Source organism: Suillus fuscotomentosus (genome assembly GCF_016647785.1).
Source record: "Suillus fuscotomentosus strain FC203 chromosome Unknown F5891scaffold_26, whole genome shotgun sequence".
Classification (NCBI taxonomy): Eukaryota; Fungi; Basidiomycota; class Agaricomycetes; order Boletales; family Suillaceae; genus Suillus; species Suillus fuscotomentosus.
In genome coordinates this window covers 481,217-504,730 of record NW_024539538.1, presented here as the reverse complement: position 1 = coordinate 504,730, position 23,514 = coordinate 481,217, and the positions used below count along the sequence as shown (strand labels likewise).

At 47.9% G+C, this 23,514-nt stretch overlaps 11 protein-coding genes across 11 annotated transcripts; 4 read left to right on the top strand and 7 right to left on the bottom strand.

Moving 5' to 3' along the window:
- Positions 1 to 36: 36 nt before the first annotated feature.
- F5891DRAFT_1033061 (uncharacterized protein) lies at positions 37 to 2,087 on the bottom strand. The gene is made up of 3 exons (XM_041361687.1): positions 1,799 to 2,087; positions 864 to 1,741; positions 37 to 810 (listed from the first exon to the last, which is right to left on the bottom strand). Exons 1-3 carry the CDS (start codon positions 1,845 to 1,847, stop codon positions 334 to 336), a joined length of 1,404 nt encoding a protein of 467 aa, XP_041226219.1. The 5' UTR covers positions 1,848 to 2,087; the 3' UTR covers positions 37 to 333.
- A 982-nt stretch (positions 2,088 to 3,069) lies between these two features.
- On the bottom strand, positions 3,070 to 4,870 carry F5891DRAFT_302267 (uncharacterized protein). The gene is made up of 4 exons (XM_041371270.1): positions 4,609 to 4,870; positions 4,396 to 4,560; positions 4,166 to 4,345; positions 3,070 to 4,109 (listed from the first exon to the last, which is right to left on the bottom strand). Exons 1-4 carry the CDS (start codon positions 4,762 to 4,764, stop codon positions 3,228 to 3,230), a joined length of 1,383 nt encoding a protein of 460 aa, XP_041226218.1. The 5' UTR covers positions 4,765 to 4,870; the 3' UTR covers positions 3,070 to 3,227.
- Positions 4,871 to 5,577: 707 nt separating this feature from the next.
- F5891DRAFT_302258 (uncharacterized protein) lies at positions 5,578 to 6,970 on the top strand. The gene is made up of 2 exons (XM_041371269.1): positions 5,578 to 5,966; positions 6,024 to 6,970. The coding sequence occupies exons 1-2, from the start codon at positions 5,741 to 5,743 to the stop codon at positions 6,515 to 6,517; spliced, it is 720 nt and encodes a 239-aa protein (XP_041226217.1). The 5' UTR covers positions 5,578 to 5,740; the 3' UTR covers positions 6,518 to 6,970.
- Positions 6,971 to 7,277: 307 nt separating this feature from the next.
- Positions 7,278 to 8,704, bottom strand: F5891DRAFT_302252 (autophagy-related protein 27). The gene is made up of 5 exons (XM_041371268.1): positions 8,388 to 8,704; positions 8,209 to 8,335; positions 7,842 to 8,154; positions 7,701 to 7,787; positions 7,278 to 7,650 (listed from the first exon to the last, which is right to left on the bottom strand). Exons 1-5 carry the CDS (start codon positions 8,652 to 8,654, stop codon positions 7,539 to 7,541), a joined length of 906 nt encoding a protein of 301 aa, XP_041226216.1. The 5' UTR covers positions 8,655 to 8,704; the 3' UTR covers positions 7,278 to 7,538.
- Positions 8,705 to 8,751: 47 nt separating this feature from the next.
- Positions 8,752 to 10,619, top strand: F5891DRAFT_302140 (Josephin-domain-containing protein). The gene is made up of 6 exons (XM_041371266.1): positions 8,752 to 8,929; positions 8,990 to 9,000; positions 9,056 to 9,167; positions 9,217 to 9,268; positions 9,324 to 9,374; positions 9,435 to 10,619. Exons 1-6 carry the CDS (start codon positions 8,833 to 8,835, stop codon positions 10,519 to 10,521), a joined length of 1,410 nt encoding a protein of 469 aa, XP_041226215.1. The 5' UTR covers positions 8,752 to 8,832; the 3' UTR covers positions 10,522 to 10,619.
- Positions 10,574 to 11,287, bottom strand: F5891DRAFT_302145 (heat shock protein 9/12-domain-containing protein). The gene is made up of 4 exons (XM_041371267.1): positions 10,997 to 11,287; positions 10,858 to 10,944; positions 10,741 to 10,803; positions 10,574 to 10,685 (listed from the first exon to the last, which is right to left on the bottom strand). The coding sequence occupies exons 1-4, from the start codon at positions 11,048 to 11,050 to the stop codon at positions 10,626 to 10,628; spliced, it is 264 nt and encodes an 87-aa protein (XP_041226214.1). The 5' UTR covers positions 11,051 to 11,287; the 3' UTR covers positions 10,574 to 10,625.
- Positions 11,288 to 11,572: 285 nt separating this feature from the next.
- On the bottom strand, positions 11,573 to 13,660 carry F5891DRAFT_951945 (uncharacterized protein; the record flags this gene model as incomplete). Its single annotated transcript, XM_041375081.1, has 9 exons — positions 11,573 to 11,793; positions 11,844 to 12,474; positions 12,523 to 12,586; positions 12,638 to 12,901; positions 12,951 to 13,063; positions 13,122 to 13,228; positions 13,277 to 13,322; positions 13,371 to 13,431; positions 13,506 to 13,660. 9 exons carry the CDS (start codon positions 13,658 to 13,660, stop codon positions 11,573 to 11,575), a joined length of 1,662 nt encoding a protein of 553 aa, XP_041226213.1.
- A 1,747-nt stretch (positions 13,661 to 15,407) lies between these two features.
- F5891DRAFT_1164160 (MFS general substrate transporter) lies at positions 15,408 to 17,634 on the top strand (the record flags this gene model as incomplete). Its single annotated transcript, XM_041365347.1, has 9 exons — positions 15,408 to 15,581; positions 15,639 to 15,705; positions 15,763 to 15,896; positions 15,951 to 16,057; positions 16,104 to 16,613; positions 16,682 to 16,922; positions 16,979 to 17,112; positions 17,162 to 17,294; positions 17,347 to 17,634. The coding sequence occupies 9 exons, from the start codon at positions 15,408 to 15,410 to the stop codon at positions 17,491 to 17,493; spliced, it is 1,647 nt and encodes a 548-aa protein (XP_041226212.1). The 3' UTR covers positions 17,494 to 17,634.
- Positions 17,635 to 18,347: 713 nt separating this feature from the next.
- On the top strand, positions 18,348 to 18,995 carry F5891DRAFT_1173079 (HSP20-like chaperone; the record flags this gene model as incomplete). Its single annotated transcript, XM_041365616.1, has 3 exons — positions 18,348 to 18,490; positions 18,518 to 18,764; positions 18,797 to 18,995. The coding sequence occupies 3 exons, from the start codon at positions 18,348 to 18,350 to the stop codon at positions 18,926 to 18,928; spliced, it is 522 nt and encodes a 173-aa protein (XP_041226211.1). The 3' UTR covers positions 18,929 to 18,995.
- A 263-nt stretch (positions 18,996 to 19,258) lies between these two features.
- On the bottom strand, positions 19,259 to 20,978 carry F5891DRAFT_951804 (pyridoxal phosphate-dependent transferase; the record flags this gene model as incomplete). The annotated part of the gene is made up of 8 exons (XM_041375069.1): positions 19,259 to 19,592; positions 19,644 to 19,741; positions 19,798 to 19,875; positions 19,930 to 20,271; positions 20,320 to 20,402; positions 20,458 to 20,632; positions 20,690 to 20,754; positions 20,810 to 20,978. The coding sequence occupies 8 exons, from the start codon at positions 20,976 to 20,978 to the stop codon at positions 19,259 to 19,261; spliced, it is 1,344 nt and encodes a 447-aa protein (XP_041226210.1).
- Positions 20,979 to 21,491: 513 nt separating this feature from the next.
- Positions 21,492 to 23,141, bottom strand: F5891DRAFT_1188541 (uncharacterized protein; the record flags this gene model as incomplete). The annotated part of the gene is made up of 6 exons (XM_041367018.1): positions 21,492 to 21,650; positions 21,708 to 22,379; positions 22,435 to 22,488; positions 22,540 to 22,611; positions 22,644 to 22,887; positions 22,942 to 23,141. The coding sequence occupies 6 exons, from the start codon at positions 23,139 to 23,141 to the stop codon at positions 21,492 to 21,494; spliced, it is 1,401 nt and encodes a 466-aa protein (XP_041226209.1).
- Positions 23,142 to 23,514: the final 373 nt, after the last annotated feature.

The following is a 23,514-nucleotide window of genomic DNA, read 5'->3' as shown; positions in this document are numbered from 1 at the left end:
AAAGGTCAGGTGCGCATCGAATGCCGTCATTCTATCATGAAGTCCTCGTGCGTCATGATTTATGATCATTCAAATCTCCAAGCTGGACTATGTAATTGTAGCAATCTATGAAAATTCTCTGTTGCGCTGGCAAAGAGAAGTGTTCTAAGTACATGTAGATAGGTATAACTATACACAAAGCAAGTGGGTATGACGGAAGTGTGGAAGTATGTATCGCAAAATGAGATGAGATGTTACAAGTTGTTACACAGAAAAGTTCCGCGCGCGTTGGGTCGTTAAAAATACATCATTTGGTTACTTAACGGAAACCAAGGAAAAACAGTGCACTCGTGATCAGAAGGCCGATAATGATGACATGAAAGCGGAAAATTCCATATCCACGCTGGCAAGCTCCAGTTTCCCCGGCTCGAATAAAGAAAATTGATTTTTCGAGAAGAAATCTTCATTCGAGAACGACGAGGAGCCCAAATTTTCGGGGTGACTGAATGTGTTGAAAGCGTCTGGGAAACCCCCATTGCAAGGAAGGGGATATGAGTTATTGAAGGAAAATGAACCGGTCGTATACGGATCGTCGTTTTCTGCACACAATGTGTCGAAAGAAGGATTGAGGGAGAAATGAGGAGTGACAGGAGAGTTACAGTAGGGCGATGAAGCTTGCGACCAGTCACAACTGCCCTGTGTGGTGTCGATAACTAATGAAGGCGTTTGAACCCGCGTCTCGCACGGTGAAGGAGAAAAGTCAGGGAAAGTTGAACCGGCAGACGCCATCGAATTGCCGAACGCTACGTCAAACATGAAAGGATCAAATTCCTACAGAGAAAAAATGTCAACGGAGTAGAGCCGAATAGTCCGGCACGGCTCACCAATGAAGGTTGTGGTTTCGCAGGGAAAGAATAATCTGATGAAATAAATGAAGAGGATGCCGACATATCAAGACAGTGCTCTGACGCCAAACCATCGGGTCTCGGCGGAAGATCGTCACATTGGGATTTCCAGGTTGACGAAAGGGAAGGATGGCTGCTTGTGGAACGTACTACACGGCGTGGCGCGGGCGAGCATGAAAGGAATGGCTTCTTCGTTTCCGGGTTGTCGATGGGAGCGGATGAAGATCGGCGATATGCCCTAGCAGTTATGGGAGCCTCGAAACGTGTAACAACCTCAGGGACGTGGGTGCGGTCGAATTCTTGAATTGCATGTTCGAGCTCCTGGCCCTTTTTGCCCTCTACAAGGAGCTCAGCAATTTTCGCGCAACGCTTCATGTCCTTCGGCTCGACTTCCCGAACTTTGCGCTTCTCGGTCCCACCCTTTGCTTTTGTATGGGAAGGGCGAAAAGCATACTGTGGCCACTTCCGCCTATGATCCTCCAATGCCTTCTTTGCCTTTGCGTGCCAGATCTGACGCTCGTCATGGGGCATATTCTGCCACGTAAGACCTATTATCTTTGAAAGTGTGCTGTGGTTAGTTTCTACTCCTGTGGATACATGCTGGCTTTTGATGAATGATGAGCGGAAGAGGATGAAGGCGTTAGGGGGACGGGGGATATGATCGTCGGGCCGCTTTTTGCTATGTGTGGGCCGACGGGACGAACATTCCGCGGTAGGAGTGGGAAAGAGCACAGGTTCGAATGTAGTTTCAACAGTGTGAGGTGATTCGTTAAAAGTGATGGGCGTTACGTTGGGTGCAAATGCAATGCTCTGAGGAGACGCAGGCTCAAGCGGAAGGGTCCAAGTTAATTGGGCGCCTAGTAATATAGAGTAAGTCATCATCAGCATATTTGTGCGTTGAACGTTATACATACCATCTGAAGACTCGCGCTTCAATGAGCCACGGGATCGCTCAGCAGGCATTGTTTAGGGACACGGAGGGAGGTATCGCTGAAGGAAAAAAGATGATGTGTGAGCAAAGAGCGGGTGTACCGATAAAGAGGGCACGAGGCTGATTTCTCGGATGGGAACTTTATATGTGAAGGATATACGTACACGGCAATTTCAGGGTAAAGCCCACGGGCGTTTCTCAAATGAACGTCGGCATAACAGAGGCTATAGAAGGTTTATATAAGTGGTAGAGTCTGCAGACAAGGCTTCTAACCTAGCGCGGGCACGGGAATCAATGTTTTAGGCAGCTGTAACCCGAACAAAGAGATCGTTTCATCAAAGGATCCCATCTTTGGACCACTTAGCCGCATCATAACTCCTTATCGTCCTCACGCAAATTTTTGGTTCAACCTCCATGTAGTCGGGACACTCGGCTTCCTCTTCTCTATTCCCAACAGGAATAATTATTTTTTACAACTACAGGTGCATTGGCTTGATTCTAATTTCCTAGGTCGTACCTGGCCGAATCGTAGAATGATCAGCGCTCGTTGTCATCATGATATGTCGGTCCGATCTCATTCATGTCCTTTTTCGTGTGAAGCAGGCTTCTGAGCATCAGCGCTGCAGCCCTGGCACACTGGTTCCATCAGTGGACCGTCAAGCATCTACATTTTCAAGTTCGACATTGTTTACACGCTAGCACGAGCACCTTGAACCTTAAACACCTCGGTGACTTGTACTTTCACTGCCTCACTAGTATTCATTGACCGGTCCATGTGATGCATTGGCGGCGTGATTCGGAACTCGTCGCCAAGACTTGTTTTATTGTTGCCTCAGCTCTCTTATCTTTGGGTTGCGACCAATTCGAACAAGGACATCCCCGCAGCCGCTGAGGTTGATTTGATGGGTCCCTTCCAACCAAGTGCTGCATCGATGACTCTTGTACTGAGCCAACCGATCGCGGATTGAAAACGAGGGCTAGTACTTACAAAGTGGCGCAATGAGTTGTCCCCCAGTTATCACCCCCGCACACGTCGGTGACCGCGGTGTGTCTCCTGGACCCACATGTCGTCAGTTTGGCCAGTATGAATACAGTATGATACAAGGCGCTGTCTACGGAGGGCGCATCACCGTGAACTCACTTAAGATTCGAAACAGAGAAGCTTGCTAAGAACAAGCTGTGTAGATCGAATTCCTAGCTGTGAGAGCATCTGCTCCAGATAGGTAGAAGCTGATGAAGGTCATCACTCAATCAGATCACGATGAAAGTGGCTGTGGTCATGATTTTCGCACTACTGTCACGTAACTCCTGCACCTGAGCTCGGAAATGAAATGGGCTCTATACTACATCGCAGCTCGGACGAATATTATTATCAAAGTTCATCGCGAATGCTCGTACGCCATTGAGCTCCGCTAAGACATCTTCTGGTGATAGAAGCCAGGAATTACACGTGGAAGCGAACGATAATAGCCTCCCAAGAGTGAGGGAGGAGGAATATAATCGTCCGATAATTCCTTGTTGTCGCTTTGCGAAGACTCATCCTCAACTTGCGATTCATCAGCCGTGCTTGAACTTGCAGCTGATTCCTGGAACGACCCCGAGTGAGAGAGTTCTTGTTCATCAAGATGCGACATCGAAGCGACGGGCTCTGCTACAGAATTGAATTCATTCCTGGCAGGCCTATCACGGACCAAGCGAAGGCCTGCCATCGTGACACTTGTGATCATGCATGAACAGCTCATAAAATGATCGGTACCTTTGCGGCGTTTTTGTGGGGGCTGAGCAGCGATATCATCATTACTGGGCGAGGATACGACCTCTGCCTTCTTTTTCCCGGAAACACGTTTTGCCCTGATCTTGTGGGGCAATTCGTCCAAAGGCGTATTGTCATCCGAATCTGAGTCCGACTCCGACTCCGAGGCTTGAGAGACAGCCGCACTCGCGCAAGAAGGCTGCTCTGGACTTGATCCGTCTGGGTCACCGGTTGTATTGACTTCCGAATCATCATATATCTCTTCACCCTGGAAATCATCAAATCCGTGGTCGTCGTTGCTATCGTCTGATTGGGAACCACTATCTTCTTGGGAATCTTCATCTTCCCCCTCACCATCGTCGACTACAAAGTCATCCCGCTCATATTCATCACCTGGCTCCACAGACCCATGGTCGTCCCAATGTCCCAGAAGTTCCCCTACGGGGTTTTCCACATTTGCAGGTTTTCTTCTGCGGTATGGCCGTCGGTGGCTCGCGAGATGCGCTTCGTACCTCCGAACTAGGTCTTTAAATTTGTAATACTTGGAATAGGAGTGATTACCGAATGTCAGACGCCGTCGGGGAAACCGTGACTCACCCACTTAAAGTTGTTATGCTCTGGTCTCAGACAAAATTCAATGAAACCACGCCGCTTGTAGGCCGAGCTGAGTGGGTACCCCCGGCACTGCTGCCCAAACCAGATGTCAACTGAGCCTGGTGATTTGTTTTGGTATACCTGGTCCAGGTAACGACGATGTGCTTCCACCAGGCTTTGGTACTGCGGCAATGATATATATAAACATGAACATGACAAGAGAATCGACTTACCCAGGGATTATTAGAAAACGAAGGGCGGATAACAGACCAAATGTAATCTTCTGGTACTTCATCAAGTCTTTTGTTTTGATGTTTTCCGAAGGATAAGGTGTAGGCTTCAGGAGTTTGGAGAAGTTGTTCTTCATATCGATCATTGGCCTCTTTTAAATCTGCATACTACAATTATTCTCAGTGATAGTCATATCTACCACACTGAGTTCTTACCCAGTGGAAATGTTGACATTCGGCTCCTGTCGCCCACAACCTGTAGTGGGTGGGGATGGAATCGAGTCGTTCACCAGCGTGTTTACCAAACCCAAGAACATATGCTCCTGGATCGTTGTCAAGTTCTTCGTCGTCTACTGGATTTGTATGCACCATAGTGGTAGTCTGAGTGAAGATGCGACATATTCGTTCTGTGATCCATGTTACGACGGGCACGTGATAAAGTTGGTTTCATTGCTTTTACCACAGGCGCGAGTTCACGTGATCTCGCTGACAAATTCTACTCCTGAGTCCTGCTCCAAACCGGCCAGACAAAACTCAAAATCAGGGTATCCATCCTTCCTCAGGCCTCATGGGCGCCATGGCGCGCTACACTATCGAGCAGACGCAGCTCACAGCGAGCAATGGGAAGATAAAACCGACTAAGGGCAAAGACAGGGATAGCTTTGGAGGAAATTGGTTTGGTGGACGGTTGATGTGAGGGTTGTGCAGTCCTTTGGTGTCGACTACACTTTCCCGTCGCCGTAATGGACCGTGAGTTGACCCATTGATATCAACACGCATCACTTGTTGCAGGATGAATTACATTACCATATTGATTGGAGCCTGAACTGGCCATTATCAACCCCGCTGCGCTTGCGCCACCCGGTGAGTGCATACTGTACTGGAAAGAAACCTCGTTGATGAAGTTTGTCTGTGTGAACGGAACGGACCTTGTTACATATTTTATGTAATTAAATTTAGTAAATGTGATCACATAGGAAGATGTTAGTCTAGGGCTGATATATTTCGGCGGAGGGCGCATCCAAGACTTTGGGCATCGATAAGAGCGCCATCAGCGCACATGATCCCGACGCCTGCCTAATATGGCATAACCTCCCGCCCCTATCCAATTATGGAAACCCCGCCCAGCGTCAATCAATGAACCTTGAATTCTAACCATATACGATCATGTTCGCTGTCGACTCCCGCCCATAACTTCCGTATCCTACTCACGATAACAACCATAAGCGCTCAAGTAACTTCCCGACGAACACCCCCAGTACGCTATATAAGACAGCGTAAGATGGTCGTCGACTCACTGCGCTTTCATCTCCAATCCCGCCCCTCTCCCCTTCTGCCTGACTAAACGATGCATTACCGTATGGGCTCCTCTTCCTCTTCACATAGCCACAAGTCTTGGGGGTCAACATCTGACCGTTCAAGTTGGTCGGCATCCCCGGCACCCCCAGCGCCCACCCCAAACACGCCATATCTGCATCCAGTATCGCTCCCGATACCATCTATAAACGCACCCCACCTTCATACGGTGTCCCTCCCTCACCCTAATGCACATCTGCACCAACCCCCTGTGCCGCGTGCGTGTTTCTTCTTTTCATTAATATGTTGCCCAGATCTCATATATTGCTTCTTAGACCAACATTCTTCTACAACCCACTCTTCCATGATAGTCTTACACCCCCTCTTGAGTCGTGGTCCAAATATAATGTTTAACGTCATGCTAGACCTAGCATATGTGCAACTGCGACCAGACTGTCCGCCTACCAGGATTTGGGAGTTTGCGCTACAACCAAAAGTCTCTCGTATGACCATTACTATTCCAGAGCTCCCTGCTTGGATAATAGAAGTTGTAAACACCCATGGCATCACCGTGAATGACGTCTTGCTCAAGATACGGGAAACCCTCAACCAAGGTGTTACATCACACGAGATGCAGATGCACAGACCTTCCCACGCAGTTGGTGCCGCTATCGAGTCTTTTAGGGCTAGGTCCCGTGCAGACCAGCGCGAACACGTGCTGGGCGTAAAACGTTTTGACTTTTTGGGCCCAAAAGTCTTCTTCGTTGGCCTCACTAGAGCTCGAGACGGCTCGGATAGCTGGAATATCCACTTGTCTCAGAATGTTTGATTATTGCCTTGCGCGGGTCGCATTGGCTCGTCACTTGTCATCTCTCAAGATCTCAGTATATCGTACTCGCCTCCAACGGACTACAATCGGACTTCATCACTGCCAGCTCTTCCTTGACTTTCAAGTTGTATTATCGTTGGCACCACGACTCATTCACATATTCATCGCTATCATGGACTACAATCAGACTTCGTCACTACCAGTTCTTATTTCACTTTGTATCATCATCACAACTCACTTCTGCACATCTATCCCCTACTCACATTTTTATCACTATCTTGCTATATCTCCCACTGCAATGCTTTCGATGTACCGGAACGGACTAGTCACGTATACTTTGCAACCCCACAATGCAATGTATTTGTATCATGTCTGTGATAGGTTTTTCAATCCTAAAGCAGTCGGTGAACATAAATCGAGTGGAGCGAATTCTTGTTTCGCTAGAAAGTTGACCACGAGTTCATATTACTGTCTATTGAGGCACCTGAGTCATGCCTGAGTAACAGCAGCAACTAGACTTGAGCTAGACCCAGAACAAACGTTAGCACGTATCAGTCCCAACCATGCCTGCGCTAATCACAGAAAACGTTCAGAAGTGAGGGATAATAGCGGCCGCCAGCAGATATGTCCATTGATAGCTTCCAGTGCCTGGTCATACCTGCGGACCACAAGCACACGTCCGAGGAGCAGCTGTTGCTTGATGGGCCTACTAGCCCCCAAAAAGGCGCCTGAGCTATATCAGGCCTCAAAGTCAGTGGCGTTACAGCAAAGGCTAGATTGAAACCCGACGAGCCCAGTGGTCACTCATTGAGACAGTTCAGCTGCGCCTGTTCGCAGCAGCATTGCTAAAATTTAACTAGATTTCGTGGATTTCATCTGGATCGATTTCAGAAGGACATTACATCTTTAATCACCTCCCACCTCCATTCTGTTTCCAGCGCTAGGGTAATTTAGTAAAAAAAGGCATGCACCATGTCTATATCCTTGAACAGGATCATGTCCCAGAAACAGAACGTGATCATCATACGGCAATATACCCCCCACGAGTCGACCGTTGTGGTCGAACCGTTGAACATAGATGAGACACAACATCTTGCAACATGTATGGCACCTCGCGCCAGAAATCTCGATGTCTACGCGGGCGTTAGGCCTTGCTCCAGAGAAAGAATCGTGATGCACTCACGGTATAAGATCCACGCCGCGAGCACCATATGTGGAATAGTTGTAGTATGCGCCTAGTACGATATACGCTGCAAATGCCAGAAGGAGGCTAGGAAATCAGGAGTCAGTCGTATTCCTTATGTATCAACATTATACCACTCACACAAGGAAGAAAAACCCAAGCCCACTGCCTCTCGTCGCTGGTTTCGTATCGCTCTCTTCACCGCCTTCATCCGTAGGTGTGTCGTCATCCTCTTGTGGTGGGGTTTGTGAAGGAGGTTGATCATCCGGTAAACCACACGCTGAGGGTGTACTCCAATCGACACGTACAACTCCGTTCTCATATGAGACGAATGTGGGTTCTGCTTTAGGGTCTGCATCGTCGGCACAAAAGAGAGAGAAATTGATCGACTGGGGATCATCAGACGAGGTGGGGTATGGGGGTCCGCGAAATGTCAAGGAGAGACCTTTCGGTGCTGTCACATTTGTTAAGTATGCATAACAAAACATAAAATAGAAACACCACATACAATCAAGTTGTGAATATTCTGGCTCAAGGGCAGACGTCGACGCGACAGGTATGATAGCAATCACCCGGTCTGTAAGCTCGGTCTTCTGGTTGATCTTCCTCAAACATGCCCTTGTCCCAGTCTGACACTGCGGTTTACATTAACATTGACAGTGCTGGGTAATCACGAATTGGACTTGCCTGTTCATCTTCTGGCACACCATGCATTAGCTTCAAGTTCTTGCACAAATTAAATCTGAGCTCATCCACCATAGTGGTGGGCGGCGATTCTCGTGTCCTAGACACTTTGTGCGAGCCCTTCAGCGACGTTAGGTCCCATTTCAACCCTCCAGTCGACACATGGCAATCAAAGTCTTCTGCTGTTACAAGAACTGTGGAGGATAATAAAACAAGTAAGGATAACAGATTGAAAGGTAATGACTGAGGTATGAAGTGCTGGAAAATCATGGCTATATATGCGGACCCGGGGAAAGATGATGAGCTAGGGCAAACGGCGAACAAGTCGCAAGTAGTATTTGAATTACGTAAGACACGCGTGCGCGTCCCTTAAATGACACTTCCACTTGGGCAGCTACATCGCTTACCATCCACTGAACTAGCAAGTCTATAGGAAATCGAATCCAACATGGAAGGGCTGGAACCACTTGTTCACATGATATACCACGAGAGGCAGCAAGAAGGATCAAATCTTTGTGCGCAGCATGCCCTCAATTCACTACTTCGTATGTACCCCATCTATTGCTCGATGTTAGTGTTCACCGGCTTTCATTCACCATTTCCAGAGGGAAACTATGTTGGTATCCTTCTTTAAATTGCAAATTGTATGCTCACCTGTGTGATCGCCATAGTTCACAGCGCCCGATCTCTCTCAATTCGCTCGGAAGTTGGACATACTGGAAGAGTCATCGCGTTATGACGACGCCAATCGAGCACGTACTAGTACCAATATGGATGATACAGGCATTTTGTTTCGTATTTTCAGCTGGATGAAGCGTTAATGATTCCTCAGGATTCTTCTCCGTGCAGGTGTTAGAAGAGGCACTTAATGTCTGGAATCTCAGGTTTGTCCAATTGACGTTTCATATCTGGTGCATTACCTTATAATATCCATTTAAGCCTCGTTCGATGGCGCTCTGAAGCTATGAAGCCATATCAGAATGAGCCGCAGTACGTCCGTCCACCATGAGTGATCATCTCTCGTTCCTCATCATATCGTCATCCCACAAGTAATCAAATCGCATTCGTACTCAACCAGAATCAACACTGGTACACGTTGCGACGATTTGGAGATCTCTCTATTCCAGGTGATGGACACTGGTTCAACCTCGATTCTACCAAACGTCAGCCACTATGGATCAGCAAACTCTACCTTGGCATGTTCCTGCAACAAGCTGAGAGTGACGGATACTCTATCTTTACAGTCACACAGATCGATCCAGATGCACCCTCTCAAATTCCCCACACAGACGCAGACGATATCGCATCTACTCTTCCAGATCCTACCTCGGCTTCATCGTCACCCCGGGATGACATGGAGTCTGGCTTCGAGAACGAAGATATGGAGCTGCAAGCAGCCTTGCAAGCATCACTGGCTGGGGCTGGAGAAATCGGCGGTTCATGGACTATGCCGATTACCTACCCTCCCGCACAGAGTAGTCTATTCGCCTCTGATATTCGTGGATCGGGTTCGACGAGAGGAGTTATGCCAGGCATTCCTCCCAACCAAGACCCGTACGGAAACTCTGACGTTGACCCAATTACTGCTTCCATGGAACGTGATCGTGTGCTCATGGAGCGCATGCGACATGAACAAGAATTGGGGTTTAGACAGCAGTATGAGGAAGAGGCTGCAAGGTTTGGAAGTCGGCAGCCGCCGTACGGATCACAAGCAGAAGATGGTAATGAAGACGAACATCTCCGTCGTGCAATTGCGGATTCGCTAGCAGAGCGGCACGACAAAGGAGAACTGGATGATGAAGATTCCGAAGATTCGGACTACACACCTCCTACCCAAGCAATACCATATAGCAGGGGACACCTGAACCGAGTTTACGATGACGACGATGCCAACTTCCAGGCTGCGCTAAGAGCATCACTGGAGCATGTGTCATCTGAATTCATTCCTCTTCCGGTACAACCACTTCAGACACGACAAGCATCTCCGCCTCCCATCTCAGCAGCTGTTGAGGATGACCAGATTGACGATCAATCTGAAGCGGATACTAGTACGATTGTATCTGAACCGGAAGCACCGAGAGAGTCCGTCAGTATGGAAGAGATGCGCAGAAGAAGGTTGGCAAGATTCGGTGGTTGAAACGTTGGCCAACAATAGTTCAAGCTCAAATGCGTTGTGATAAAGATCACAATTATCCCGACATATAATACAGTATATGAGACGCTCGTATTGAAAGGACTGAACTACTTCGTCTCCGAATCACCCATGCCCGTGGCGTGCTTGGCCTTCTCCATCAAAGACTCCTACGAAATTTTATCAGTCACAAATTAATAAAATGACTGTTCGACCTCAGCTCACCTGCCCTTCGTTGGAGTTTCCGCTCATGGTGTCACCGACCTTCTGGGTGGTGGATTTCTCGCTCTGGGATCAAAGCGTCAGCGTCAATCAAAACCTTTAATCGAGTTAGGGGCTAACCTGCGGTTGGAGAGTAGAAGCGACCGAGTCGGACATTCCTTTCATCTTGTCACCAACTTCCTCGGTCATCGACTTCTGGGAGTCGGGCTAAGACAAGGTCAGGCGCGAGAATAAATTCCAAGGGGAAACATGTTCAGACCTTCACAGAAGAAGCAGCCTTGTCGGTCATAGATTGACGTCCAGTGTCAGCCATTGTGATGATGATGATATTGATTGTGAGTTTAAGTTGATATGTGGGTGTGTGTGGACAGAAGATGTTGGGGAAGAAAAGCGAATATCCTCGACCTTATATACCCTTTGAAAGTAACGGGAAAGCTGTGCATGCCTGACGCCGGTATGACGTTTGTCATATTGTGGAGAGAGATTCTGCCTTATTTGGCGAGTGGTGTGCGTTACCGCTGAACTCGCGTTGACACATTGCGTCAGTACTAATTCCTATATGAATCCTATCAGCTTTTAGATTGCACATAGGGTGTTAGACCATTTTATTCTATCAGGCATTCTTTGTCTAGTGTCGACCAAGAGACTTCCAGCCCTGAATCAGTGAGATCAGTGCTGGTTGGCGGTGGGTCAGTAGACGCACTAGCAATATAGAACGGTTCTCTTCGGGAATACAGCGTAGGTCAACAGGGCTACAACGTACAAAGTTCGGGATCTATGGTGTGTATACAACTTGATCGCAGTGGAAAATAAATATGGGTAAATATCCAAAGGGTCATAGCGAATGGTCAACAGTCGCAGACATAGACGGGTCTGTAGCATCATCATCATTTTCCTCAAGCTCACGGTGTCGCCGACGTGCAGATCGTAAATAGCGAGAGAAGCGATTTTGTTGGTTCGAGGGTGCTTGGCTGATACGCCGGTTGGAAGGAAATGCAGAAAGAGTATCATGATCACCCGCGTACCCTGACAACATCGCTTCAAGAGCGTGAAAGTCTGTCGCCCGTTAGTAAGAGGTTATCTCGAGCTCGCAAGGTATGATTCACCTTGTCGACATAATGGGCAAGAACTCGAAAGCTCTAAAAGCCATGGATCAACACACGTCTGATGGAAACGATGTTTTCCTTCGCAGGGCAATACCCTTAGTTCATCACCCTCTTCGAAGTCAACGATGCAGATGGGACATGTCTCACGTCCGATTGCCTCTGGCATCAGCGGATCGACATCCCGTGCTGAGGATGGTGGCGCTTCGGAAGTAGCAGGCAGTCGTGGAGGCGTCAACCGAGGTACAGCTCGTGCATCGGACTGCTCATCCTCCTGACCATGCACGCTTGTGGTGGCGCCAGTAGTAGAAATGTATCTCTCAGTAATCCTTCCCACTGATTGTAATGGTTGCTGGACCGCCTGACTGGAGATAGTGCTCATCTCCCCTGCATTATTTGTCTGCTGCAGTGCTGTATTAGCATCCACAGGAAGCAATTCACCGTCTTTGAGATTTGGATAAGTGGGATCCTCCCGATCGTCCGGCACAGTGCCGAACCTCACAATGGGGAACGTGTCCAAAATGGCTCGTCCAAGACCTCTGGCTCGGCTTTGGCTCCCGCCGCGTGCGAGACGGAGGTCGCCAGTCGCAATTCGGGGACCGTATCTCTCGGGATGGCGTATTGCCCTAACTGCCTGGACAATATTTAGATCAACACTAATCAATAGTGTAGCGCAACATACCCCCGAGATAATGACGATGCAAAACAAAGCTGAAACACAGCCGGTGATAGCATACAGGATGATCCTGTAATCAGACTTAGCCCGTAAATCAAATACACTATCAGATTATTCTCACATAGTGAAACCTGTCCCTTTTTTACTGCCTTGATTCGTAGTCGAACCAGTGGAACCATTGCCATTGCTGCTTATCCCAGTAGAGTTGGTTCCCGTCGCATTCCAAGCTTGCAAAGTTGCAAGTAGATATCCAGGAACGGTAGGATAGCCCGACACTATAGACTGACTGATAGTTGTGTCGGATGCGTTCAAGGTAGTTGCATCGAAGTTCCCATAAACAGATAGATTCGTGCGTCCACCTTGCCCGAACTCGTATTCAATGTTTCTAGGGACTCATAAACCAGGCCTACATAAGCATGTACAGTCAAACTCACCTCGAGACCGATGTCGACTGAGTTGAGAATATATCGAAGACTTGATCAAAATTAGCGGGATCAGCATACTCTGGATTGATGACGCAAGTGCTGGAATAAAGAGAATACAGAAGCTGGAATGAAAGAATTAGCCATGCAATTGTCGACGTACATGCAACCGAACAAGCTTACAGCAGATTGAGCACCTGAGCTGTTCGCCATCGTAAATATGTCGACTTCCTCAGAGAAGTCCGTCGAATTGGCATCGCATGATACTAGAGCTATCCAAGGAGTGGTTGCTGTCTGTATGAGCATCCTCGCCGAGTCGATATAGAATGCACGCTTACATGTTTCATTCATCGCTAAACTCTCAGTGAAGTGTACGAGGGCGCCCTATTTGAAGGATGAGATCGCGGTCAGCTCAAACGGATATATATGCACCTTAGTGGTACCGTTGCTATTTGCGCCCACAAGTTGATAGGACACGTACTCCCAATCCGAGCTAAGAATACAACCCAAGCAACCAAACGGAGCAGCTCAGAATGCAAACGCGGAAGGCGCGCTGGCAAATCTCACCCGTTGGGGTACCACTGAAGGATCAACCTTGACGTATTCATGCCATTTATCTGGCTCGTGTCGTTAGAAGGCTGCGCTGGGATGTACCCGTACGCTGAACCTATCAGGTTCAAGAGCACAAACAGGACGTGAAGCGACACAGCATGGAGTAACATGATAGCTGGTGAGCAGGAACTGCGGAGAACGTCGGCCTCGATTTTGAGCCAAGGTTTGACGATGAGCTTGACATTCACACTCTGTACTCGGCAAAGTAGTTTGCCTCGGTGAGGGCGCGAGGTTGCTTAGGTCAGCGGTCAGTAGCTAGTACTAATTTGGATGGCGCTTCTTACAAACACGAAACGTTGAACAAGGTCGCAACTGAGGGGAGATGCACTACGTACCTCAGCGCTCCGCAGCGTGTGTTGCAACGTTGAATTGGTTTTGTTAAAGTGATTAACCCAGAATACGCGGACCTCGGACGCGCTACCTCACAGTGATGTGTGACCTTTTACCATTCTGAAATAGATCGGCTTTAAGAAACCATGTCACGATTTGACGTTGGACCCCGAAAACTGCGGCGGGGAAAGGTACGAACGTAGTACGTACTACCGTTTTCATTGTTCTGCTCGTCGAGCTGGCGGCCTTTGCGCACAGCATCCTCTGCTATTTTTTTCAAACCTTGCATCCCGTCCGTAACCCTCGACACCAATCTCGCTCTCGCTCCTTCCTGGTACCTACGGCCTAGCTATGCCGTTGTTGCCGGTCGATCTCTTTTGTGGAACAGCGCATCAAGACTGGACGGCACGTCCGCGCTAAAATCTAGCCCCAGATCCCCATCGCGCTCGCAGTCAACATCCCCTCGTTGGCTCTATCCTTTTTGTCGGTTATCCCTATTGGCGCGGCCTTCACATTCTTTTTCCAGTGATTTCTGCTGCATCCTGGATTTTCCCCTCTTTTTCTAGCTTGCAGCTCCACCTCGTGCACACGACCCTACTATCAATGTCTACATACATGTGACTGTCATTGGAATTTCATATTGCATCCTCATCATCGTTCATGGAAAAAAATTGTCGAGGAGATGCTACACTAACACACCCGAGTTTTATATGGGAGAGAGTGGCAGGCACGAGAGAGATGAGGACACGAGGATGAAAGAGTCAAAAAATGATATATGAGGAAGTGCTGTCCCAAGGAATGCGCTCGACCATGAGCGTCGTTGCGGTGACTCCAATTGAGGTCCGTCCGTCCATGCTGAGTGCTAATGTCCGTAGGCCGTAGGAAGTGAAAACGCGCATGGGGGTGAGGAAGAATTCGGAGCAGCTAGCTTGGCGATGACCCGACGTTTAAGGGAGTAACGCGAACAACGCAGAAAAGATACGCGCAGGAGCAGTGAATGTTAACTTCGACTTATGGATAGCGAGGAAATACGCTTACTGAGCGGTGGTTGAGGTCTCTGCCACTGATGTAATTGACCGCAGGGACTCGTTTTTTTCACCCTGACCTAGGAGCCGATCTACTTCAGAATGGTGACAGGACACTACACTCCTATCTTCATCTTGGCGGACGGTGTATTTATTCTTCGCATCGTTACATGCCTTGGCTAGCCCATCCTTTCCAAAAAAACTCGAGTCCGTAATCAATCCCTGGACTATCCCAAACCGAGCGCTCGATGAGCAGGTAGAATTGTAGATCTGGCAGTCACTTGATACATATTAATCTATGTAAGGGTGACTGGAGCACAGCACCCTCGTCGGCCACATTGTCCGACCCCTCAGATAGTCAGTGGAGTTCTCCCATCCAGCATGTTCTTATCATACCGGCACTAGTCCTCTTTCTGACATTCCTGTTATCCATGAACCATCTATAAAATCATACGTGACTTGTCATACAATTGTCAACTCGTGCATTGGACATTTTACCCCCATGACAGAAAGCCGGAGTACGAACCTGTCACCTATAGAGGTCCAAGATGTGGAATTTCATATTGATGCTCAATCGCATTCTCCCAGTTCCATATTGCCAAATGAACCTATTAAGCTTGATATAGAGCATGCCGTGGTCGAGGATGATCCTCGAATATGGTCAAACACGAAGAAGGTGAGTCTTTCTATACTACATGGATTTTAAGTAGAAATTGATTGAACTCAACTACAGACTGCCATATTGTTCATTATATCTGGTGCCTCAGTGATTTCGGGTTTGGGGTCTAACATACAAAACCGTAGGTTGCGTCCGTGATTCTGTTGTGTCAAATATTTGTTAAACGGTCAGGGAACAGCCGCCAATGCTCAAATCAAGCAGCAGCTACACGCCAGCAGCGGAGATATCAGTCTGAGTATATCTCTGTTCATTCTGGTTCAAGGCAATTTTCCTATCATTTGGAGTGCGATTAGCGAGATAAAGGGCCGCAAGGTTTGTATCTATAGCCATCCTTAGAGCGTTATTTGTTAATATGAGTGAACCTAGCTCGTGTACCTTCTATCCATTGGGCTTTTCATAATTGGATCTGCAATCGTGGCTGTGTCAAGGACTATTGGTTTGATGATTGGCATGCGAATCATGCAAGCCGCAGGGTGGGACAGTTTCTCAATCACTCATGTCCGTGCTCATTTTAAGTAGGTCAAGCGCAATTTTCGGTATGGGAACTGCCACTCTGGCCGATATATACGAACCACATCAACGAGGTACAATGATGGGTGTCTACTATTCTGCACCTCTCCTCGGTCCCTCGTTAGGACCAATCTTTGGTGGTGCACTCACACAGGGCCTTAGCTGGCGGGCAGTTTTCTGGTTCTTGGTCATCTGGGGAGGTATAATCTTCTCGGCATTTCTTGTCTTGTTCAAGGATACCTTCAGGAAGGAAAGGAGTGTGGTTTACCAGAACATATTAAATTCGAGACTCCGAAAAAAGCAGTCGTCGGAAGCGACGGACGAGTCGCAAAACATTTCGAAATCAAAAGTGGGTGGAGAAAACAAGACGACATCGAAAGATATCGAAGCACAGCGGCCGGTAATACCATCAGCCATTAAAGACATGAAACTGTCCATGGTTGATGTCAACCCTTTCCCTCCATACTTCTCTATTGTCAGCCGCAAGAACAACCTGCTTATCTTGATAGCATCAGGCGCGTGCCCTTATTTCTTGCTGAAAACCTATTTTTATGCCCTCTCGCGCTAGCCTTAACATTTGCGTTTAGCTTTAGTATTGCGTATACATGCGCAAGAACATTGTCAGTGTATTATGATTATGATGCATTGAAGACCGGCCTTGTTTTGCTTGTCTATGGTGTCGGTAAGCGAATTACAAGTATTGGGAACACCTGCCTGACGCATCTATTTATCGCAGGCTCCGTAGCTGGCAGCATATCGGGCGGTTATTGGTCCGATAGGACACTTGCTCGGCTAAAGGCTGAAAATGGAGGGGTCAGCTTCCCAGAGGTGAACGTCGAACCACTACCACTGACTCAGCAGATGGCTGATGCAAATTCATTCAGATGCGCCTCGAGAGCACGAAAATCGCCATGTTGTGGTCACCTCTGTCTGTGATTGGATACGCCTGGGTGTGCCAAGAACGAGTCCATGTTGCCGCTGTGTGTGTGATGCTGTTCCTCACTGGATTTTTATCTGTGTACGTTCACTGAATTTTTACATTGTATTTTACTTCTCATCCACGATAGATGGATCTACGCAAGCACACTGGCATACCTTGTCGATGCAAACGCTGGTCGCTCATCAATGGCAGTAGCAGCAAATAGTTCTTTCCGTGGTCTGTTTGCTTTTGTCGCTGCCGAGATTGCGGTTCCTTTACAAGTGAGTCAGGGTCATAACAGTTTGCAGAAGGCCAAATCTAACATTAGTTTAGGATACTATTGGTGACGGTGGTCTGTATACTCTCTGGGCAGGTCTAATGGTTGTCGTCGAGTGCATGATCCTGCTAGTGTTGTACAAAGGCAGGAGCTGGAGAGAAGCCAGTGTTGAGCGGGAGAAGCAGACACTGGATGCCAAGTAAGGTTTAGACGATCACACGTCCAACCGACCCTGATTGAATACTGAGGGGCAGGAAGTAATAGAAAGGTCAGAATTCGATGACCGTAAGTATCAGTAGCCTGGGGTATTGCTGTATATGCAGAATCGATTTAAGCCGATTATCGATGTACGTTGATCGATCCACCGAGTAACCGGAGATCCTATTCTTGGGGGTCCAATGTGACCACCTCGTTCGGAAAGTCATCATCATCCCCTCCCTCGATACAAAGACTTGGTCCGAGAATGGACTCGTCATCCGCACAGACTGCGACTTTTTTATCGACTATCTCCAACATGTTTGCCTTGTCCTCTGAGAGTGGTTCCTTCAAGCTCACTCAAGCCATCATCTCAGGCTTCCCTAACTATACTCAAACATTACGACTCATCCAAATTTTTATTGGATGTCGTCTGGTTGCAGCGTTCCCAGCTGAACGCAGTCGAATATGCTCGAATTCTTCGTGGATGCTTCGGCTTCCTTTGGAATTGTCATCTTAGCCAATGCGGCGGAGTCTGATTGAGTCCAACTTTCCTTTCTAGTAATAAACAAAACACATGTAAACAGAACCTTTGTGTTCAAATATGGAACTCGACGCCTTACTAACAGCTTCTCAACTCGGGAATATTACAGAATGTCGCCGATCGCCATTCAACCAGATACCGAGTAACTTCTAGAAGACATTCGTATCATCGTGAACATTACAGACGTTCGTTATATATTGTCACGGACATGTATATAAATGCTGGTTAGAGTCGCTCAGACTTCAGCAAACTCCTCCAACGTTGATCAATAACAACCACCAAAACACCTCTCGACATCTACTATTTCTGCACTTAATCATGTCTTTAGTGCGCACATTTTACGATCCATTCACCGAGTTCGACAAGCTATTTGACGATGCTTTCAATGCTCGTTTCCATCCCTCCCCTACCATCGAGGGTAATACTACCTTGACTCATCGCCGTGATCGGGCATTCCCTAGGTAAGCATAATATAAATTTCAATGTAGGTATGTCGTTGACTCGTATCAACACAGGATGGATCTACACGAGAACTCTGAGACCAAGACGGTCACGGCGACATTGGAACTTCCCGGCATCAAACAACAGGATGTCAATGTCGAGGTCCATGGAAATCGTCTGACAATATCCGGAGAGTCGAAATGCTCAGATAATTACAACAAGGACAGCTATGTGGTGCAGGAGCGTTCTTATGGCAAATTTTCCAGGACCCTTCAAATTCCTCAGGGAATCAAGGTGAGCACACTAACAATGTGAATTCCGTGTAGCGATTTGGTGTTGACGGTTATTGTGCCCTTCAGGCTGAGGACGTCCACGCGAAGATGGAGAATGGAGTGCTTACTGTGTCCTTCCCGAAGGTTGGACCGGACCAGCAACCCCAGCGAATTGCGATCGCGTAACGCGGTGGATCGCTTAGCCCAATCCATTGTCATTTCAAATCTGTATCATTAGCCTAGTACAAAGGTGGAAAAGTAATAGTGTATATGTAAAATAGTGGTTACCAGGCTCACCTGATCTTTTTTTTGAATCGAAGTATGTCAAATCAGCTGATCTGCTATATCGGTTACTACTTGGAGGTGCGGAAGGCCCCATCTGTCACTACTAATTACGGTACTTACGTGGGAGTCGCAGGTGGAACTACATTCTACACCCTGGTATAAATGCATAGATTTGTGGGCTCGACGAACATGACAAAACATGTCAGATACTCGGTACAAAATAACGACTATTCAACCTTCTCGGACGACTTCTTTGACTGATTCCGCAAATATCTGACAACCTTTTTGCAAATCACCCTGCGAGATATTCAGAGGAGGTATGAACCTGATGACCTCATATAATGAAGTCGTGAGGATTAGAAGCCCCTTCTCCATGCAGCGCTTCGCCACACGACTTGCGAGGTTCTTCGGTGCGGACGGAACCAGTGCGGGATCAGTTGGAGAGTACAACGGGGATGCAAACTCGACAGCAACCATCAGGCCCTGGCCCCGGATATCGACGACCATGCTCCCTACTTCTGGGTCATCACGGAGGGACTTTAACGATGTTAAAAGTTCGCTCGAACTAGAAACTGTGAGACTACAGAATTCTGGACCGCTTGTGTAGTGATCTTACCGAGCCGAAACATTATCGAGTACCTTCTCTTCACGGAAGGCGTTAGCGACAGCCACCGCAGCAGCGCATGATACGGCGTTGCCTGCATATGTACCTCCCTTAAAATGTGCTATCAACGGGACGAGAAAACACGAGCTAGTGGTAATGGACTAACCATGGAACCCGGTACTAACTTATCCGTGAGCTCTTTCCTGCTGACCACACCACTCAACGGGAATCCATTTGCAAGGCCCTAGGGTTAATCAGCGATTCAATTAGCCATGACTAACATAGCAATCCACTGTACCTTTGCGATTATCAGGATATCGGGTCGGACACCACTATATTCAACATTGAAGTACTTGCCAGTCCTACCGAATCCACTCTGTACTTCATCTACAATAAGGAGGATGCCATGTTTGTCGCAGACGGCACGCAATCCTTTGAGAAAAGATGCAGGGGCTGGTACATAACCACCCTCTCCAAGTACAGGCTCGACGATGATGGCAGCGGTGTCTCTGGGAGCTGTTTGTTGTTTGAGAACAAGATCTAGTTGATACAATGAGAGTCGGACGAGCTCTTCTTCACTCGTATTGATCGATAATCCCAGTTGGTGCCAGTACGGGAACGGTATAGCAAATGCCCCAGGCTACAATGATGTTAGTCCAGTCGCAGATGTCCTAAGCACCAAAATTACCATCAATGGAAAGAATCCTTCACTATAGACTGTCTTGCTCTTTGTAACAGCCATGGCACCAAACGTTCGACCATGATAACCGCCTGCAAGGCCAGAAATTCTGCTTAAGCTCTTCGTGAATAATTACCACCAACTCACCCTGCATGGCGATAATGTTCTGCCGGCCAGTAATTTGTCGTGCCATCTTGAGGGATGCTTCAATGGCTTCAGAGCCTGAGTTCCAAAAGAAGAACGAATCAAGCGAGGGATCAGGCATGATTGGAAGGAGTTTCTCGATAAGGCGCAAGTAAGGGCCATGGAATGAGATGCTGCACTAGAAAAGTACCAAGAGTGAGTTTATCTCAAACTGCATTCCGAAGTTAGATCATACCTGAGCATGAACAATGTTCACACATTGATCTGCTGCAGCTTTGGAAACCTTCGGGTGGCAATGACCTGGAGTGGGGTATCTTCTAGTGGATGATTCACTGTGGAGCGTGTAGCAACTCACCAAGGTTTGTCACACCGATACCACAGCTGAAATCTAACATCCTACGCCCATCCTCAAAGGTCACGTACGAACCCTCACCCTTTGTCATAACAGCTTCTGTGAGGCGGCCGAGGCCTCTGGTGACATGTTGTTGTCCAAAAGCAACGAGGGAATCGGCAGAGGTAGTCATCGCCCGCGACTGTGATATGAGCTTACCACCTGCAGAAACGACGGGCTCGCAGGGTCGGGCATGGTCGTTTCTGATATGGCCGCAGCGCGGATTAGTGACCCGAAGTAACTATAGAGGCGTGAATGTCTACCTAATCATCACTGGAGATACAGAACATTTGGCGACGCCAGAACTGCCCGTTGAACGGATGGCCCTTGTACATGTAAATACTCTGTTAAGAACAGGCATGTTTGTTGCCCGTAGTGAATTGGTGGTGTGGCTAATCGAATTCAAAAGGCCAAGTTGACTGAAGTACGTCGACTAAGCGATATACGTACAACAACACGCTCAGGGGTTCTAATTATAGTACGCGTGCTCCATCATGATGTATAATAGCTCAGCGCTAACGGAATCAGAAAAGACAGCGTTCCGAAATATTATGACTGGTATAACAGATCGTACAACTCCAATACTTGAGCTGAATGAGGGAGAAGGATTTAACAAGACTTGTAGCGCCTCGTTAATCATTGGGAATCACAGGAGCTTGCCGATGGGGGTAAGGCCATCAAAGCCGTTCTGCGCCCTATCGTAGGCCACGCGGCCGCGCAAAATCGTTTGCTGCACAACTCCATTTAGCACCATCCCTTCGTATGCGGAGAATTTGTTCTTGAAGTGGAAAAGTGCCTTTGACACCTGTCGATGTTAACGTTAAAGAATGACTTGGCAAAATCGAAAGTGTTTATAATATACCTTGAACTCGGCTGCAGGGTCCCAGATGATGAGGTCGCCATCATACCCTACTGACAATTGCCCTTTGCATGATGAAAGCCCAGCGTGTTTCGCGGGTTCTTCGCTCGTCCAACGAATAATCTGACGGAGGCTAATGCCTCTCTTTTGGCCTTCTGTCCATAGAAGGCTAAGGCCAAAGCCGAGACTGTTTATGCCTCCCCAGGCAGTCATGATATTGCCCTCTTCGAACTTCTTCAACTCTGCCACACATGGACTGTGATCGGATACCACACAGTCGATGGTACCATCTATTAATGCCTTCCACAGTGCATCTCTGTTTGATTCGGAACGAATAGGCGGGCAGCACTTGAATTCAGGTCGGCCATCTGGTATGTCGTCCGCTGAGAGGCACAAATAATGGAAACATGTTTCCACCGTCAGATTCAAACCACGAGAACGTGCAGCATGAATAATAGGAAGAGCGGAAGATGCAGATAGGTGAACGATGTGGCAACGAAGGGAGTTGTATTTCTCTTGCAAGACGGTAATCAGGGAGATAGCGTTGGCCTCAAGCTCCTGAGGGCGAGAGGAGAGGAAGGTTTGATATACTGTTGGATCGTGTTCCTCGTGATTTTTCACTGAGCAGGAATCACCCTCAAGCTCTGCGTGGAACAACAAGACAGTCGATTGATCCTGCGAGAGAGAAAAGTTAGCTAGTAGCTCACTGGGTCCTCACATGCAGTTTGACCTGGAGCTCTTGCATGTGCACATGGAGATCGTGTTCTGAGACGGAAGGAAATTCCTGGGCAAATGTTGTGAGCCATTGGATGATAGGACGCCATATCTTGCTCACCTCGACACCGCTTTCAATCAAAAAGCACTTGAATCCCTTTACTCCAGCAGCCACCAACGGTTTCAGGTCCGCCTTTATTCTAATATGAGGTGATTTCTTCAGACAGTCTCAAACCCGCAGCTTGCCTGGTTCCCTGGAATAACTCCACCCCAAAAACCAACGTCAGCCCAGCACTGGCCTTGTGCAGTTTGTCGCTTGATCTCGAGGTTTTGCAAAGTGGTCGTGGGCGGTATAGAGTTTAAGGGCATATCCACAACCGTGGTGATTCCTCCTGCCACAGCTGCCCGCGTACCAGTCCAAAAGCCTTCCCAGTCCGTTCGACCAGGCTCATTTAGATGAACGTGGGCACTGCAAAGGCATTCAAATGACAGGTTCTCATGGGGATACGGGGCAAACACTCACTCGACTAGTCCAGGAAGAACAAACTTTTCTCCTGCATCAATGAACGTTGCATCTCCGCCCGGACCTCGTTCTGCATACACTGTTTGGATGTCTGTGATCTTACCTGTGTCGATATTCACCCTGATCGTTGCTTGCTGCGGCTGATCCGAACCGGGCAGCAGGACATTCCGGCCAGTCACAACTAGGGACTGGTTGTTCATGGTCTTATCGAAAGTTTCAACTGACAGCGCAATGTGATCAACTGCAGATACGATTAAGCTTTGAGCTATGCCAAACAAATGATAAATGAACACTCACATCGTATGTACTACGACTCGGATCTGCCCAGTAATTCAAGGTCAATGTTGCTTCGTACTACTAGTTGCCAAGCCCGGCTGGCTGGTAGTGTTAGATATATATGAACATCTTGCTAGGCCCCGGCCCAATTAGCCAATCGTAGCTTGTAAACTTCCTTTGATTGGTCTATTCGACCGAAAGTTCACTGTCGCTGCTTGCACTCAGATCTAGTGATTTCAAAGACTTTCGCCAATCACCAAACTAATACAGGTCGCCGCAAATTCGAGACTGCAACGT

Bases quoted from the DNA above. Each gene is read 5' to 3' on its own strand.
- F5891DRAFT_302267 (XM_041371270.1), bottom strand. From the start codon at position 4,764: ATGGTGCATACAAATCCAGTAGACGACGAAGAACTTGACAACGATCCA. The intron at 4,561-4,608 runs GTAAGAACTCAG...GAATAATTGTAG, and splicing joins AATGTCAACATTTCCACTGG to TATGCAGATTTAAAAGAGGC. The intron at 4,346-4,395 runs GTAAGTCGATTC...TCATTGCCGCAG, and splicing joins CGTTTTCTAATAATCCCTGG to TACCAAAGCCTGGTGGAAGC.
- F5891DRAFT_302145 (XM_041371267.1), bottom strand. From the start codon at position 11,050: ATGGCTGACACTGGACGTCAATCTATGACCGACAAGGCTGCTTCTTCT. The intron at 10,945-10,996 runs GTCTGAACATGT...ACCTTGTCTTAG, and splicing joins AGGCTGCTTCTTCTGTGAAG to CCCGACTCCCAGAAGTCGAT. The intron at 10,686-10,740 runs GTGAGCTGAGGT...AAAATTTCGTAG, and splicing joins GAAACTCCAACGAAGGGCAG to GAGTCTTTGATGGAGAAGGC.
- F5891DRAFT_1033061 (XM_041361687.1), bottom strand. From the start codon at position 1,847: ATGCCTGCTGAGCGATCCCGTGGCTCATTGAAGCGCGAGTCTTCAGAT. The intron at 1,742-1,798 runs GTATGTATAACG...CTATATTACTAG, and splicing joins GAAGCGCGAGTCTTCAGATG to GCGCCCAATTAACTTGGACC. The intron at 811-863 runs GTGAGCCGTGCC...TTTTCTCTGTAG, and splicing joins CGAAACCACAACCTTCATTG to GAATTTGATCCTTTCATGTT.
- F5891DRAFT_302258 (XM_041371269.1), top strand. From the start codon at position 5,741: ATGCATTACCGTATGGGCTCCTCTTCCTCTTCACATAGCCACAAGTCT. The intron at 5,967-6,023 runs GTGCGTGTTTCT...ATTGCTTCTTAG, and splicing joins GCACCAACCCCCTGTGCCGC to ACCAACATTCTTCTACAACC.
- F5891DRAFT_302140 (XM_041371266.1), top strand. From the start codon at position 8,833: ATGGAAGGGCTGGAACCACTTGTTCACATGATATACCACGAGAGGCAG. The intron at 9,269-9,323 runs GTTTGTCCAATT...TATCCATTTAAG, and splicing joins CTTAATGTCTGGAATCTCAG to CCTCGTTCGATGGCGCTCTG. The intron at 9,375-9,434 runs GTACGTCCGTCC...TCATCCCACAAG, and splicing joins CCATATCAGAATGAGCCGCA to TAATCAAATCGCATTCGTAC.
- F5891DRAFT_302252 (XM_041371268.1), bottom strand. From the start codon at position 8,654: ATGATTTTCCAGCACTTCATACCTCAGTCATTACCTTTCAATCTGTTA. The intron at 8,336-8,387 runs GCAAGTCCAATT...TGTAAACCGCAG, and splicing joins GTGTGCCAGAAGATGAACAG to TGTCAGACTGGGACAAGGGC. The intron at 7,788-7,841 runs GTGAGTGGTATA...CTGATTTCCTAG, and splicing joins CTTGGGTTTTTCTTCCTTGT to CCTCCTTCTGGCATTTGCAG.